The sequence below is a fragment of the Calidris pugnax genome, unplaced genomic scaffold (genome assembly GCF_001431845.1).
Source record: "Calidris pugnax isolate Ruff unplaced genomic scaffold, ASM143184v1 scaffold106, whole genome shotgun sequence".
NCBI lineage: Eukaryota > Metazoa > Chordata > Aves > Charadriiformes > Scolopacidae > Calidris > Calidris pugnax.
The window spans coordinates 303,929-321,948 of record NW_015090824.1 but is presented as its reverse complement, the minus strand read 5'-3'; the positions used below and the strand labels follow the sequence as shown (position 1 = coordinate 321,948).

At 46.7% G+C, this 18,020-nt stretch overlaps 1 protein-coding gene across 1 annotated transcript; it reads right to left on the bottom strand.

Annotated features, from left to right (window-relative positions):
* Positions 1–518: 518 nt before the first annotated feature.
* FOXN4 (forkhead box N4) lies at positions 519–17,960 on the bottom strand. The gene is made up of 9 exons (XM_014940022.1): positions 17,878–17,960; positions 5,952–6,115; positions 4,336–4,451; positions 4,104–4,238; positions 3,842–3,969; positions 3,367–3,463; positions 3,072–3,279; positions 1,799–2,185; positions 519–944 (listed from the first exon to the last, which is right to left on the bottom strand). Exons 1-9 carry the CDS (start codon positions 17,958–17,960, stop codon positions 694–696), a joined length of 1,569 nt encoding a protein of 522 aa, XP_014795508.1. The 3' UTR covers positions 519–693.
* Positions 17,961–18,020: the final 60 nt, after the last annotated feature.

The window sequence follows — 18,020 nt, the reverse complement described above, 5'->3', positions numbered from 1 at the left end:
TAGCCAGTGATCAGTTTAACAATTCAGTAGTACCACTTCCTTCATGGTGGGGCAAGGACTTTGTTTTATACCTAGACAGGACAGTTGTCTGCTACAGGCTTGATTTTTTTCACTTTTAATAGTTTTGCTCCTTTTTGTCCTACCTCATAACAATAAGTTAACGATAGTTCCGTCAGAAAAGCGTCAGCGGCACAAGCGTCTCCAGAAACTTCGGATTTGGCAATTCAAGAAAACAGATGCACGTGGTCTGTGATGAACCATTTTGGACTCTGACTCTGAGCTGACCAGCCCGTGGACTCATCTTGGCTTCCATGTAGATGGTCACCAAACAGTGTCCCCATCTAAAGCTGGATCACAGCATCCATTGACTGGATTTACCTTCATGGGACCATTTTTTAGCTCAGCTACGTTCCAGTGGAAGTTCCTGCTGACTGATGCCATCCAGGTCCTTCTTGAGAGCTCACCAATCCTGCAACACGAGTGTCCGTGCCCCTTCCTCAGTCTTGCCATGGATGAAAGAGGTTCCACTAGAAACAGTTGGACTTATTTTGGCATCACCTGCTGCATCCCAGTAGAAAGCCGAGGTGTCCCAAGCGTCTGCAGGAGGAGCTCTTCTCTTGCTGTTGGGTTGGATTTTAACGGTCGGGAGAAACCGGTCCCGGAGTCAGAGAGGTCCATGGAAGGGTGCAAAGCTCAGAGCAGAGGGATGGGTTTGTTGCCCTGGGGGTTCATGTACTGAGCTGCTGCCACGTTGTCCAGGGTGGTGTAGGTGGTGTAAAGGCCGGTGACCTGCAAGTCTGAGAAGGAGTGGTCGCTGCCGCTGGAGACGGGGGTGAGGCCGGGGGTGCCCAGGTCACAGTCTGAGAGGTGGAGTGGGGAGTTGCTGAAGGCACCCAGGGCATCGAGGCTGAAGCTCTCGTCTTTCATTTCCTCCCATATGTTACCTTTAAAAGAATACATTCTGGTCACAGCAACACATCCAACCCACCCGGGCACTGCGTGTGGGCCTCAGCCTGCAACTAAAGGGCTTTACCTGCTGGTCAGGACCAAGTGCTGCTTGTGGATGGTACCATTTGTGGTGCAAGGACAGTGAGGGTGTCTGTTTCCCCAAATCCCCTGGTTCCAGCAGGATTCCAGACCTTTCTAGGCCTCGTCTGTCTACCAGGTGCTAACCAGAACCCAGGGGCCATGCTCGGCATTGCCACGAGCTGGGGACACCACTTCCTACAGTCTCCTAAATAATGATTGATTTCTTCACCAAAAGGGTTGTCAAGTGTTGGAACAGGCTGCTCAGGGAGGTGGTGGGGTCACCATCCCTGGAAGTATTTAAAAGATGTGTAGATGTGGCACTTGGGGACATGGTCTAGTGACAGACTTGGTTTATGGTTTTGATGGACTTGGCAGTGTTAGGTTTATGGTTTGACTTGATGGTCTAAAAGGTCTTTTCCAACCTAAATGATTTTATGATTCTAACTTCTCCTTTTACAGAAGGGGAAAACCAAGGCACGAGGAGAGCGATGGCTTCCCATGGGTAGAGAGATGTGGTGTCCTAGATCCAGCTACATGGACATCCCTGCTCACATCTGCTGTGGTGCCTGTGCTCGAGCCATGAAGGCAGTTTGGTGTCCCACCTAGCACAGGGCAGGAACGTGCTGAGGAAGGCCACCACCCAGCACAAGTCTTTAGCTCAGCTACATCCCACCCCAGAGCATCCTGCTGAGGACCTTGGTTGCACATTCAGTGACCACACGACCACATGAATCACCCCCTCCCCTCCCCCATCCCCTTTCTTCCCTACCTTGCAATGCAAAATCCATAATGCTGGGGTCAAGAGCATCCACCTCGGTGTTCATGTCCGCCGTCATGTTGAGGAAGTCGGGAGGGGCGCGTCCCAGGGGGTGGTGGGGCAGGGGGCTGTGGCTCATGTCGGGCAGAGTGTGGAGAGGAGGCGTTTGTGCGGGCGCGGGTGAGTCCGGGGCGATGCGAGCCTGGGTCTGGATCTGGTGGTGGTGCAGGGGGAGGGACTGCAGCGAGAGCGTCATGATGGGCTGAGGCTGCAGCTGGGAGATGGAGATGCGGCCCTGGGCCGCTGCCATGTGGGTCAGGGTGGGGACCTCGGGCTCTGCCTGTTTGCTGGGTCTCCTGCAGCTCTCGGGTCTGTCAGTGATCAGCTTGTCCAGCTCCTCTGCGCCAGCGACGCCCATTCCCGAGGAAGAAACAAGAAAGTTTAACCCACTTGTTCAAGGCAAAGCATTTAATAGAATCAGAGAATGGTTTGGGTTGGAAGGGACCTTAAAGCCCACCCAGTGCCACCCCCCTGCCCTGGGCAGGGACACCTCCCACCAGACCAGGTTGCTCCAAGCCCCATCCAGCCTGGCCTTGAACCCCTCCAGGGATGGGGCAGCCACAGCTTCTCTGGCCAACCTGGGCCAGGCTCTCACCACCCTCACAGCAAAGAAGTTCTTCCTAAAAGTGAGCACAGCCACGTGCTTTTGCCACAGCTGTCCCCGTGCGAGATGCAGCAGAGAAGGGAGGCCTCGGCTGTGCAGAGAGCAAAGAAATACCATCTACTTCTACCGTGCGAGATGCAGCAGAGAAGGGAGGCCTCAGCTGTGCAGACAGCAAGGAAATACCATCTACTTCTACCATCTGTGAGGACAGGCTGAGAGAGCTGGGGTTGTTCAGCCTGGAGAAGAGAAGGCTCCGGGGAGACCTCATAGTGGCCTTCCAATATCTGAAGGGAGCTACAGGAGAGATGGGGAGGGACTCTTTGTCAGGAATTGCAGTGACAGGACAAGGGGTAACAGTTTTAAATTGGAAGAGGGGAGATGTAGATTAGATACCAGAAAGAAATTCTTTGCTGTGAGGGTGGTGAGAGCCTGGCCCAGGTTGCCCAGAGAAGCTGTGGCTGCCCCATCCCTGGAGGGGTTCAAGGCCAGGCTGGATGGGGCTTGAAGCAACCTGGTCTGGTGGGAGGTGTCCCTGCCCAGGGCAGGGGGGTTGGAACTCAATGATCTTTAAGGTCCCTCCCAACTCTAACCATCCTATGATTCTACGAACATAAGCCCTACCTGGGTTAGCCATGCTCCTGTGAATAGCAGCCAGGTCCTTCCGCTTCCACTTCTGCATCTCCTCTTCCATCTTGTCGATCTTGGCGGGGTTGAGAGCCCAGAGGCACCCTTTGCGCGAGGTGCCGCTCATCTTGTTCTCCACCTTCTCAAAGCACTTGTTCAGGGACAGGTTGTGGCGCACGGAGTTCTTCCAGCCATCAGGGGCTGTCTGGAAGACACAGGAGGACGTTAGTGAAATAAGCTGTGGACAAAGTATTGGTGATGTTCCACTCCCCCATTCCGGGTGGTCACATACCTTGAAGTAGGGGAAGTGCTCCTTCATGAAGCTGTAGATCTCGCTCACCGGGAGGCTGCCTGTTTTGCTGTTCTTCAGCGCCATCGCAATCAGACAACTAGAGGACAGAGAAACACAGGAAATAACACCAGGTTGCATGTTCTTAGCCATCGTTCCGGTCGAACAACCTCCGAGCCATCTCTTGAGACACCAACAGCTGGATTTCAAGATTAATTCAATATTAATTCAGATGGGGGGATTACCGTTCTGAAGCGCTCAGGAGTCACCCTGTGATCCTGCAGATCGTGCTCCTCTCTGCTATTACTCTACCTCCACCCTGATGTCCAGGAACTAGTTTGCTTGTTCACTCCTGGCTGGGTGATGGGGTTTTTGTTCCCCTCGAAAGGACTCAAACACTCTCTTGGTACCAAACCTACAGCATCACAGTCGTCCCAGTGCGGGCTGCAGGTGATCAGCTGTTCTGCCCCCTACTCACCTGTAGGAATAGATGGGCTTGGGGTAATGCTTGGGGTGCAGCTCCTGGGCAGAGTGAGGAGCCAGCCGTGGCTGAGGATAGTGTGGCTGAGGCCCGTAGGGCGCGTTGTAGATCGCTGCCGGGTTACACTGCGGGCAGAAGGAAAAGAAAGAAAATATCGGATGCGAAACGTCCACGGCTACGTAGGTTTTTAGGGACATTTTTATTGTTTTTTTTTCTTTTAAAAGAGATCTAGAGATGATCTTGGCAGGTGCTTCAGGACACAAGCAAATAACAGTACCTGCGGCGTGTTCTGTGCCAGGGCGAACACTTGCTGCGAATGAGGAGGAGGAGGAAAGAGTTGTTGCTGTGTTTGTAAACTGGGAGATGGCTGCCCACCTACAGCGTACTGGCTCAGCTGCTGAGATAAAGACAAGACGTGTCGGGCTTGAAATCCCCAACATCTTTTCCCCGAGAAGTGTTGCAACACTAAAGCCGTGGAGGCCTGCTCTTACGTTTGCTCCGTGTGTTGAAATGGAGTTGAGTCCCAGGACGGCCTGTGGCAGGCTGGCCTGGACATGAATCATCGCTCCAGGTGCTCCTGCTGAGTGGATGTTGCTGGTGACAGGACCTGTTTTGGAGAAGGCAGAGGGGATGAGTGTTTGCAGGGAAGCACACTTCAGGGAAGAGAGCTGCCATTTGTTTTTAATGGAGGCAGTTGAGCAGAGCCGAGCTCTGGAGTGGATAATCACACCTCTCCCTGCCTTGCCATCCCCAAAAAGCACCCAGAGCCTTTCACGAATGGCTAAGATGGCATCAACCGCTTCTGAAGCTCGTTATGCAGGGAATGAAAGATGACAGCTGTTTAACAGTCCGCGGTGGTGTTACACACACAGTGTTTTACAAAAGAAAAAGAAAACCAAAACATATTCAGCTCTCTCAGAACTCCAGAAGGATTTCTGCTCCAAAGCAAGGAAGCTGATCTGCCGAGCTCCCTGCGCAGAACGCCTCGAGGAACAAAAAACCAAAACATATTCAGCTCTCTCAGAACTCCAGAAGGATTTCTGCTCCAAAGCAAGGAAGCTGATCCGCCGAGCTCCCTGCGCAGAACGCCTCGGGGAACACGTGTGTTTACCTAAAGGATGTTCACAAAGGAAGGACAGACATCCATCCAGTGAACACAGGCTGTAAGGCTGTATGAAGCAAACAGGTGTGGGGCAAGCAAGATACTCTTAATTTTATCAATGTTGAAACAAAACAAGAGAGACTAATTACCTAACTTCGAAGCTGTTGAAAACCTCTGAAATGCAAGTCTTAAATACCTTGGCCCAAGTTCACACAACAGGGCACCAGCAGCTACCCCGAGCAGAGAAGGCAATCGGTTCCTAAGATCTCTGTGGAGGCTGACAGGGCTCTGAGCCTCTTGAAATGAAGGAAACGTATCAGCAACAGAAGACCTTATCAGAAGACAACAGGATCCAGGTTCTCTGACAGTAAGTGAAAGTGGGGAGACCTTCTTGCTCTGGGGAGACCTTCTCACTCTCTACAACTACCCAAAAGGAGGTTGTAGAGGCAGGGGTTGGTCTCTTCTCCCAAGTCCCAGGCGATGGGACAAGAGGAAATGGCCTCAAATTGCACCAGGGAAGGTTCAGATTGGAGATTAGGACAAATTTTTACACTGAAAGGGTTATTAAGCCTTGGAATGGGCTGCCCAGGGAAGAGGTTGAGGCACCACCCCTGGAGGTTTTCCAAAGACAAGTTGACATAGAGCTTAGAGACATAGTTTAGTGATGTGGGGGCTTCTTTTGTATGGTTTTCTTTTGTGTTGGTTTTTTTTTTGTGGTTTTTGTCGTTTAGTGATGTGGGGGGTTCTTTTGTACGGTTTTCTTTTGTGTTGGTTTTTTTTTGTGGTTTTTGTTGTTGTCTTTTTTTTTTAATCAGAGTTAGGTTGATGGTTGGACTAGAAGATCTTAAAGGTCCCTTCCAACCTAGATGATTCTATGATTCTATGAAATGTAACATACTTAAAAGGAATGTACTAATAGGGAAGCCAGCCTGGGGGTGGGGGGAAGAAAGGGGGCAGGAGGCCGTGTCCTTTGAAGAGCAGTTATTCACCATCCTCATGGTCTACCTGTCTGTGGCAGCATCGTGTTCTGGGCACCAAGGCTAAAATCCATCCTCCCACTGGCCATCTGCTGTAACCGAGGAACATCTACAGACGTCAGCCACGACAAGGACTGCAAGTCACCAGGGAGGTCATCTTCACTCAGCTGGGAGGGGTCAGATGCCAAGAGTCTGCAAAAGAGCAGGAAAGGTTAGCAGGGAGCAGAAATGCTGCCTCACCAGCTCTGGTGAGACTGGGATGACTGGGATGCCAAAGCTCACATGGTGTCAGGCTGGAATTCTGTTTGTGGAATTCTCATGCGACCTTTGGCTTCACCACTGGCTGGTCGCTGCTTCCCTTTGCCGAATCACGTGTTCCTTCACACTTAGGAAACATTTTGGTAAAGAAAACTTATGTGGTATTTGCAGGGGAATAAGGCATAAGAACCCATAAGAAGAGACGCTGCCCAGAAACAAAACCAAAGCTAGTTCATAATTTCCACATTTGTCAGAAACTGGCATTTGTTTGGCCTTGATGTAGAAGAAACCTGTCAGGAATTTTAACCTGACAATATTGAATTAATCTTGAAATCCAGTGACCAGCCAGCCTTGGAAGCAGTTTCTGTGCCCGGCTCCTCAGGGACCTGTGTTTGCTGCTGGCCTGGGCACCAGGAGAGGGCTTTTCCCAGCCACCACGTCCCCTCGGTGGGGACGGAGCAGCAGAGAGCTGCTGCATAAAAAGGACTTTACAGAATGAACCACTGATCTCTTCCATTCAGATACACGAAGTTATTGATACTTGACAAGGAACCACGAAGCACATGAAACAATTTTTTAGGTGGTTTTTGACATACTAAAGGATCAGAACAAAAAGCTGGTGACTGAACACACAGTAACACCCAGCCAGCCTTTAGCAACTAAAGCGAGGCATAACCATCACAGGCTGCTTTTGGTTTAAAGCTCTGGTTTTGATACGTTCTGCCTGCTCTGTCCCACCTGGTTTGTTTTGCTTCTGATAGAGTGCCTGGTACAAAACTGAAATATTGGAATATTGTACAGTGCTCAAAAATTCCTGTGTGGCCAAAACTCCCATTAAAGTCAATAGAAGAACTATCACAAATGAAAGGCTAAACTGCCTTGGCTTATTTTAAACAGTATTACAGAAGTCATGGGTATCTCGAGGAGTAAAGCAGCAATTAGAACATGTCAGGAAGGTATCATTAGATACCCAGGGTAAATCCAAAGGGATTCAAGTCCAGGAAAACATCTTTCTCTTTCAGAAGGACATGGTTTAGTTGGATGTAGTTGATTTTGCTTTCAAAACAAGGGCTTTAAAGAGCTCTCTCACAGATCTGTTGAAGCCAGCTGCGTGGTACTAATGCGAGTTCGTTGCCAAATGACGATGCAGAAGCTTTAAATAAATCTGGTCTCTTGCTGAAGCATCTTTTATGTTTTACACCATTCTAAAGCAGCTTAAAAGAACAAGCCAGAACTCTAGTGCCCGGCTGCCCAGGAGCTTTCAGCTCCTCTATTCATGATTCCCAGAAACACGTATCAAAGTTCCCTAAACTATTATCTGGAAGATCTTTAAAGCAGAATGCAATTTATTTGTTCGTAAAAAGATTCGGAAAGAAAAAAAAAAAAGAAATCCAACACATGACCGGGAGCCAAAAGCTCCAATCCCAGCCAAAAAACATCTTCAAACCTCTCTCCCAGCCTACCCTGTTTTCTTTCTCCTACTGTAGTTATAGTGCAATAATTAGCATTGCCATGGTTACCGCTGTTCAGTTATTTTGTGAGGCCTGGGACTTAAATACATAAAAAGACTTATCAGGTGACTGCTCTCCCGGCCTGGAGATTGGCTGGGTTGGAAGTAAACAGGAGCATTAAATGATTTGAAAACTGGGCAGGCTCATGTCAGTTTGCAACAGTTGGGCCCTTTCACGGGAAGCCGATAACCCATTGTTTGGCCAACGACTGCTGCCCGGTGGCACGTGGCCTCGATTGTTTTTTGGGATTCTTGCTTAATTGTTTTTTTCCTTCCCCCCCCCTCCTCCACCCTCCCTTTTTACAAAGTTCACATTAATCTGGCTGAATGACAGGCGACACACAACACGCATCCACATGCCATCTGGCACCCCCGGGCCCTGCCAGTCCTCCCAGACAAGTCAGCTCCTTCAACAAACAAGGGGGTCAGATGGGCGGCGAGGGTCAGCCCCCACCGCACACGCCTCCTGTCAGGCCCTCAATCCACCACATGCCCTCCCCGCTCCTCGGCGCGGGACCAGCATCTCCCTCCCCACCCTCGGGAGTCACCCTCATGCTCAGCAGCCTTCCCAGCTTTAGATTTTTGGGAAACAGCAGCCTCCACTTCACCCCCACCCTAAACGGGCTCATCCCGGTGCTTCTTCTAGACGTGGGAAGGCTGGTGGTGCCCCAGGCATGGTTGGATGCCACCAGAAGCTTGAACCACGACTCTCCATCCTGCCAGTTATCATCACACAAGGTCCTCCTGGCATCCTCATGATGCTCCCTCCCTCTCACACCAACTCCAGGGGTCCCAATGAGGAATGAGGAAGGTGACTGCATTTTTAAGCTGATATATCAGTTATTAAGCTCCATTTTAAACAGATGCAAAAACACAATAATATATAATAACTAGACAAAGCATGCAAACCAGCTCTTTTTCCAAGACAAAGATATTTTCTTCCCCACCCCATCCTTGCACAGCATGGTTGTTTGAATTTGAGTTTTCAATTATTTTAAAACCACTTCCAGCTCTTCACTTACACATTTTTTTTGGTGTGGATTTGTTAGTTGTCAGAATAACTTTTCATTAACAATGGGGAGGAAAAAGCATATTTAAACATAATAAGATACTTCATATTTAAGGATTATTCTTCAGGTTGTCTTCAAAACCAACGTTGAAACTTCACATGTCTTAAAGAAGGTGAAACTGCTTAAAGTTATGCCCATCACTGCCTGCCTGAGGTGTTTTAAATGCCCAGATATATGCTGCAGCATAAAACTAGCTTATCTCACAGCACACAGGCTCAACGTGTGTCCTGCTTTTAGTGAAAAAATGCTAATCTAACTGCCTCTGGAGAAAGAGAGAGAGAGCTCTGCACCGTAATACCTAATGTTTTAATCTCACAGGGTTCAGTCTTTCTGACCTGAAAAATTGCCTGTGCCAAGCCAACTGCAGATATATAAGTACAGACTGTCATTCCGTGTGTACTATGGTTCTGTTCCCCTCCACCACCCTTTTCGTCTCACATTTGAGGGTAAACTCCAGGAGTCAGAGATCCTGCCTTTAGATGGGTGTTCGCAGCCCCTGGCACAATGGGGCACTGTAGTAAAAGCAGCCATTTCCTTTCAATGCATGTAAATGAGATAAATAGTGATACGCTGTAATTAATGCACTCCCCTGAAAACGTCCCCAGCTGCACATTCCCCGGGGCTGTGGGGTAGATCCACCCAACCACTAAACGCCTCGGAAGAAAAGGTTACAGTCACACCAAACGTGTTGCAAACATGATATTATTTTTAAAGGTGTGGTGAAATGAGGCAACTCCATTTTTACCCTGCTCCTTCCCAAGCTCTGCAGCAAAACACCCTTCTGTTTCTACACCTTTCTGTCCTAGAAAGGCACCTGCATCAGTTAGAATCCAGGTGATGCTGCGGATCTATGTCCTAGTTGTCCTCTGTGCCTCCAAGGATGCTGGCCTCCTGCAAAAAAGTGCCCTGAGAGCTATGATAGGTGACACACTCAGTGGCAGCATTAGTTTTTGCTTATCTGCTCCATCATACCATCCCCAAAATATTTATCCAATCAGGGAGATAGATCTTGGCCACCAGCCAGCCCACACAAAGTTGACTTTTCCAGAATCAGGAAAAACACCCCTCGGAATGAAACCCCTTTCCAGATCTCCACATACTGAGCTCCAGACCTTCCTGCCTGGGGTCACGGAGAAATTGGGCTCCTGCACATCTGACAAAGCTGACTAGATCCTGCCAGTGGTGCCAAACCTTTTGCTAAGTCTACCTAAGGATATCTCTGTTTTTGTTCCCCCATCAAGTGCATCTTGCTGGCACAACAGCTCACTGGATGGAATGAAATTCATTCCTGGCATTACCTTGCGGGAATCCACAACTAAGATCAGAGTTGACTTTTAAGCTATATTCATAGATCTCACTTTACCATCTTTCCTCTCATTGAGTTCCTCTAATCACAGAATCACAGAATCTTCATGAGCTGGGTCTGGGGTAGTTCATCATGGCAGAAACTGCTGTCAAGGTGAACTATCCACTTCCACACGTGCAAACACCATCATACAGTCAACTTGTCACTGGAGACTATAGGGACCATCTCTGCAGCCCCTGGCACAATGGGGCACTGTAGTAAAAGCAGCCATTTCCTTTCAATGCATGTAAATGAGATAAATAGTGATACGCTGTAATTAATGCACTCCCCTGAAAACGTCCCCAGCTGCACATTCCCCGGGGCTGTGGGGTAGATCCACCCAACCACTAAACGCCTCGGAAGAAAAGGTTACAGTCACACCAAACATGTTGCAAACATGATATTATTTTTAAAGGTGTGGTGAAATGAGGCAACTCCATTTTTACCCTGCTCCTTCCCAAGCTCTGCAGCAAAACACCCTTCTGTTTCTACACCTTTCTGTCCTAGAAAGGCACCTGCATCAGTTAGAATCCAGGTGATGCTGCGGATCTATGTCCTAGTTGTCCTCTGTGCCTCCAAGGATGCTGGCCTCCTGCAAAAAAGTGCCCTGAGAGCTATGATAGGTGACACACTCAGTGGCAGCATTAGTTTTTGCTTATCTGCTCCATCATACCATCCCCAAAATATTTATCCAATCAGGGAGATAGATCTTGGCCACCAGCCAGCCCACACAAAGTTGACTTTTCCAGAATCAGGAAAAACACCCCTCGGAATGAAACCCCTTTCCAGATCTCCACATACTGAGCTCCAGACCTTCCTGCCTGGGGTCACGGAGAAATTGGGCTCCTGCACATCTGACAAAGCTGACTAGATCCTGCCAGTGGTGCCAAACCTTTTGCTAAGTCTACCTAAGGATATCTCTGTTTTTGTTCCCCCATCAAGTGCATCTTGCTGGCACAACAGCTCACTGGATGGAATGAAATTCATTCCTGGCATTACCTTGCGGGAATCCACAACTAAGATCAGAGTTGACTTTTAAGCTATATTCATAGATCTCACTTTACCATCTTTCCTCTCATTGAGTTCCTCTAATCACAGAATCACAGAATCTTCATGAGCTGGGTCTGGGGTAGTTCATCACGGCAGAAACCGCTGTCAAGGTGAACTACCCACTTCCACACGTGCAGACACCATCATACAGTCAACTTGTCACTGGAGACTATAGGGACCATCTCTTCAACAGCATCATAGAACAGTCTGCCAAACAAGTGGATTAAAACTAAAGGAAAACCCAGCAACAACAAGAATACCCTTAAGATATTTCATCTCCAAATAGTTGAGCCCATAACTGTGAGTTTCAGTTTAGGACACGGTGTGCAGAGTTACACCTTTCTATCCATATTGCACCGTTCACCTTTCAGAAGACTCCGCTTGTTCGCTCCGGAGTCTGTCCCTAGAAGACACAAAGTGCTCAAACTGGTTGATGTTGTCGGGCGAACGCAGCGCTACAGGTTCTCTCCGAGGGATTAGCACGTGGTGGTGGCTCATTATTGCTTCTGTTCTAAACAAACCAGAGCGAAACACCGCGGTTGCATTTGCCATATTCAACCCCAACCAGAGTTTGAAGATGTCTCTCACTCAATGGACAACTTTTATCACCGTTACCAGCACTGCTATCTCAGCTTTCTCCTTCTGCTTGCCTAACGCAACTGTTCAATGAGTAGGAACAATCAGGGGTGACAGATTCTTAATTAGCTCTTTGCAATGGTTTATCCAGCGTGAGTGACAACTGAACAGGAAGAGTCCTAAGAAAACCTCTTCTTGAAGTGGCGACGAGATGATGGTTTTCTTTTGTCTGGGATTACGCAAAGGCCTCAGAACAAGCGCAATAATTTCTCACATGTAAAACAACACAAGATAAATATTTATGGTTTGTGGCTCTTCAGCTCTCTCCCTGGTCAGAAGTATTCTCTGTCTTACTGAAGGAGTCAACTTCTCCTTTTACTCCTCACTCCATCTCCTCTGCTCCTTCCTTCTATGCACTTCTCTTCCCACCTTCCTCCCCTGCAGGTGCTTTTCCTGGCACTAGGGTCTGGTTTCCACACTCACAACCCCCTGCCTCTCTCCTCCCTGTTTTCTCCACCAGCTCCTCTCCTGCTTCAGCCACAGCTCTCACCGGGGCTCTCGATCTGCGATTCCTCTTTGCCTCTTGAAGGCAGAGCACCCGTCCAGCCCCAAACCACCAGCCTGCCTTCCTCCTCCCTCTCTTCAGGTTCTTTGAATAATTTCTGGCCTTGCTAGAAATACGAACAGAAATTAAGCAGTTTTCCAGGGACAACCAGAAAGTCCCTCCTCGGCCACAGCTCAAAAAACATTGGATTTTAGGAACCAAATCAAATAACGAAAAAGCAAATCAGATCATTACCCTGTCAGGTGTCGCCATTCTCCTTTTCTTGCACCATGATTCAGAGGAGGATTCTCCAAAAACCTTCTGCAAAGGCGCTTAGCGCTAACAGAACAGGCTATGGATGTGCTCCTGGAGACTTTTATACACTTCAGCTCTGAGTTTCACAACCCCTCATTACATCATTTTGGTATGGGATGAAGGGAAACCGAATTACAAGTGACCTTCGTGATTTGCTTAAGCCTAAGAGGAAATTAGCAGCCATGTCTGCTCTGAAGTCCCTGCCGCTCGCTCCCTGCTGTGCTTTGCCCACAAAACCATCCCGAGGTTTGGATTTGCCAAATGCAGTTGGTACCTGACTGACCCTGCAATCAGTTTTGTTAAAAAAAAACAAAAAGAAAAAACAAAACCCAAAACCATCCGTGGCTAAAGTCAAAATAAGCTTCTCCCCAATGCAAAAATATGTTGAATTACCTGGCACTAGAGGAATGTTTTCTATAAAAATCAGTTCCATTGTCTACCTGGGAAGCTATTTTTTTTCCCTTTAACGTTGCTTCAAACGCTGTTTACTAGCCATGAAGTGATCTTGCTGCCTGGGACCTTGTGTAGTTCTTTACTCCAGTGTAAAGGGAATAAAAAAAATACTCTGCCCTCTGTTTTGCACTGTTGTAAGAACACCTCTCGCTTGCACCAGGTGCTGCTGCGATTGTGCAGCAATTCTGTTTTCCACACACCGGAGTTTTTTTTAAAATGACTAAAATAAGAGTGGTGTGGGCACGAGTGGTGTGACACTGAGATGTCACAGGAACTCTCAAAACATCCAAATTCCTTTTCTGCTTTCTTGTTTAGAACGGGAGGTCAAGCGCCTTTTTTGAGGTAAGAGATGATGAACTCAGTCCTGGTTTCACCAGAGGCAGACGAGCCTGAGGAGCCTGGAAGATATTGCCTGGGTCCAAACCAGTCCTTCCCAGCTCTGCCTGCAACTGCCAGACAATTTGAGGAGCAAGGGCCACAATTTTTTTATTAATACCGATTAGCACATTTCAGGAACGGCATAGGAAACAGTCGAGCTAATCCACTTAAATCAATCCACAGTGGCCCGAGTTTGACTGATTCCTAGGAGGTTTCTCACATTTTTTTGAAAGAATGAAGCAACTACTGTGATGAAATTCCTCCGACACATCGAGTCATTATCTCATTCCCTGTCAGACACACATGGTGTCAAGGGAATGGACACTGACATTTTCTCCAGGAACAATTACGGTTTCGTTAGTTATGCATTTGTAACCTTTTGTCTGCAGAAATGTCCTTCATGCAAACTCCCAGACTCCGTCCATCCCTGGAGGTGACAGTCCGGAGGCCTGAGCTGTAGCTGGCTCTCCAGAAACCAAATGCAAAGCCAGAGGTGAGAGCACCACTCAGGAGAGCTAAAATGCACCGTGTGTCAGAAAGAAAAAGACCTTCCACCATTTTCCACCACTGCAATGCACTCACATCCAGAATATATGGAATACAGCCGTTGTGTCTTTATGTGCCTATGCTTCATAATATGTTTTTATGCTAACCATGCTAGCATAAAGAAATTAGTACAATAAAAAAATTAATCTGAGTATTAGCTAATGGATATAGACCGATTTTTTAAGAACCAAAGGGGCAATTAAAACGGGATTAAGGATACAGTCTACTAATACATCGAACCATTAACAATTGAGCAACAAATTTTGACCGAAAAGATATCTATTTAAAACTTAATTCCTGTTTAACATGTATAGAAAATCTATTGCAAGGCCTTCAAAGTACTACATAAGGCTTCTAATAACTGGACGTACATAGTAATACCAAAGACAAACATGGTCCTTACACAAAAGATTGAGTCGCAAAACATGAAGTTAATTTATCTTGTTGATCTAGGGTTAGCTTTTCTTCTTAAGTAACATTATTTCTTCAAATTGAATTATACATTTTAGTTATTTCTTTCAAAAATAGATGCCACATTGTCAGCTAGAGTGATGATTGGATTCCTTAAATTTGGATTTTCACATATGCCAGACAATCCCTTCCAATGGCCTGGGTTTTAGGTCATGAATTATTATATGATATATAATAAACCACACATAACTGTCCCTACTTAGGGAGTGGGATAGTCCCTGAGAAAAATAAGCAGGGTGCTGCATTCAAAAACTAAGAATGTTGAATTAGGATAATATTGAGCCTTCTTTGAGAGAGAACTTTTAGGTCCGTAGTGTTCTTGTGGTCTTAGGCCAGGACCACCTTGGCCTCTCCTCTGCCTCCCTGGGGCTTCTACTGCTCGAGACCTGCCCAGTAAATCTGATTCCACACTTCTATACATCATCTACTCCCCTTGCACTGGTTATATGTGTTAAATTAGACTGGAAAAGGTTAGATTGCAGATTTCTATTAAAAATATGGCTTGAAGACCACAGCGTTCATGAGCTGAAGAACCTTCAGAATTTCTCAGAGACCAGCTCCAAGACACTGAGAACTCTCCGCTGCATCGTAAAAGCGTAGTCTGCTTAGTGCTTTGATTTAAACGTCAAAATATTTGCACTAAAACATAATGTTAGGCTATTAATTATAACTAACAAGAATACAGTGTTAAGGGTTACAAAATCCCAGTGTGTTACAATTCTCTGCTTTTATTCCCTGAAATTTGAAATGAAATAATTAGAAATATTTGTCACTAGTACAATTATGAAAATATTGAAGGTAACGGTATTTTCTTTGGGAGACTAAGATAGGCATCTGCTCCTATGAAGTATTGCTTTGCATTGGTAGCCAGGCAGTGACAGAACCATAAAAACATAGGCATCGGAGAAGATATGATGGCCCTTCATCATTCCTGAACAGCATGATGCTTTATATCCCACAGTGGAAGAGATATTTGTCTAAAATCATTTTACTATGGTGCAGATAGTCCCTGGAGTCTGTTCCTCATCACTACTCTACGTGCTACATCACTTTTATTATAGATGCTTTGGATCCACAGAATTCAAGATCTGTGAAAATCAGGGATTTTTTTTTTTCCCCTCGTCCATTTAAAAAAAATTAAATAAAATAAAATAAATCCCATCGTTTCAAGCCGTGAGCAGAAGCTGAGTGAAAACTTATCAGCATTTGGTGATCTGATCCCCTGCTCAAACACCCACACACTCCCCTCCCTCCCTTTTCAGCGTTTCCTCCCGCACACTCGCAGGAAAGCCCGGTCTCCTCCAAGTCCAACTGTCCCATTGAAAGATTCTGAGTGAGACAGAAGAGTATTCTCAGCACAGCCCCAGCCTCCCACTCACTAATTGGAGGCCATTCCCCATTTTGTGGAGCCTTGATGCTCCCCCATGGAGAACTCGGGACTGTGGGTTCCAGTCTTGGACTGTGGTGACAGCAGGAGAGTAAACAGAGCTGATAGAATTTGACAGGTCTATTCTTTTCTTAAAATCATTCAGTCTAAAAGATTTTCTTTTACATAATCCAAAGTGTTTTCTCATGAAGTAGGACAAATACTGCTCTGCATTTATGGTGCGGTTCAGATTTTATGCATTTTTATCAGAATTTGGCACTATTAAATGAGGTCAAATGATTCATTTTAAAGCTGCATTAAAGAAATCACAAGTGGGTTAAAAATGTTAGGGGACTGGGATCTTTGAGTTGAAAATCTTTAACAGAGAACTGAAATTAGTTTTTAAGAGCAGCTGACTTCTGAATAAAAGAAGAAACTCTTACAATTCTTTCACTGGCAGTAAGATAAATCCTATCTTTCTCAAAAAAGAGTGTTTTTCTGCAGCTTCTGAGTTAAAGAATAGTTCTCTCCATTCAAAGGGTCTTTGTTAAGGTGGTATGTTCTTCAGGGCACAGAAGATACAGACTGAAATATAAATACCCAGAAGGCTCTCTCATACACACCCTTCATTAAATACCGAATAATTTCTTCAGGAATATTTACACAGCCACCCAAAATGCCTAGAGCAAACAGTGCTCAGATAAGCAGCAAAACAGAGTTCCACAAACCTTTTTCCACAGTGGCTTCAGGGAGTATAACAAATCACTTGTTGAGCTGCAAGAGGCTGCAGCGCAGCGCTTGCGTTTCGGATAGAGAGGGGCTGACAGAGGAATACCTGCAGCCGACCAGTTTTACCCACAGAAATGGGTGGAAACCCCCCCCTCCAGGCAGGGAGGAAGGCAATACTGTCTCCCTCCTCATTTTAAAACAGGAATGCATTATCGATTTATTTATTTATTTACAGTGAGAACTGGATTGTGTTCTGCTATTCTGTATTTCTTGGAATTTCGCATCATGTGACGAGATGTAACCTAAGTTAACCCAGTGCTCTGTAATTCGGGCAGAGCCATCCCGTGACTTCTAACGATGCTCTCAAATGGTAAAGGGCTGTGTAGAGGCACAGGTAAATTATCAAAGGCTCTTGACAAATCCAGATTTGTTCCCACTGATATTAGAAAAACTTTGACAGAACTCAGTGCTCTGGAACACTATGTAAGCACTTGCTTTAATCAAAAACTGTTTCTAGTGTCTATTGCACTTGATTTAGTCTCTCCATGACTGCTTCAGAGCAATGCAAAATGTGATCTGAAAGGGAACTTTTAAATAGTTATTATTTAACAAGAACAACCTTCTCTGGCAACGCTCATAGAGCAAAGAGAGTTTACTAGAAGGTCAACCAAAGGCTTTGAAGGCGTAATTATCAAACAGAGTTTAGAATCAAAGTACTTTAAACAGGAATCACAGAATTGTTGGAGTTGGAAGGGACCTCTAGAGATCATCCAGCCCAACTCCCCTGCCAAAGCAGGGTTGCCCAGAGCACATCACTCAGGAGCATCCAGGTGGGGCTTGAAGATCTCCAGAGAAGGGGACTCCACCCCCTCCCTGGGCAGCCTCTGCCAGGGCTCTGCCACTCTCTCCCCAAAGAAGTTCTTCCTCATGTTTGAGTGGAACTTCCCAGGTTCCAGCTTGTGCCCATTCCCCCTTGTCCTGCCACTGGGAACCACTGAAAAGAGTCCAGCTCCATCCTCCCTCACACCACCCTTTAGATATTTAGAAGCATTAATAAGGTCTAAAAACCTCGGCATTATAAATAATGTGTTGTAACCGCTCGCCAGTTTAGGAATTTAATTTATAGCGGAGAAATAATGCAGTTAAGTTTAAAAAAGATGCATTGTAACCACTCGCCAGCATAGGGATTTAATTTACAGTGGAGAAATAATGCAGTTAGGTTTAAAAAAGAAAGAAAAGAAGTTGATTTCTATATGGTAAGGGGGTTTTTGGGGGGGGGAGAAATCAGGAGAACACAACACCGGCGAGCATCCCGTTTGGAAAGGGAGGGAGAAAGGCCTCACCTGTAGTCCTGGGCGGGGTGGTGACCGTGCCCTGAATTCCTAAGGACTCCTGACATGCTGGAGGGGGTCCGGTTCTCTATCATAGTCCCCCCCCCACGGCGGGAGAGCGGGGCGGCGCGGGGCGGCGGGCGGGAGCGGCGGCA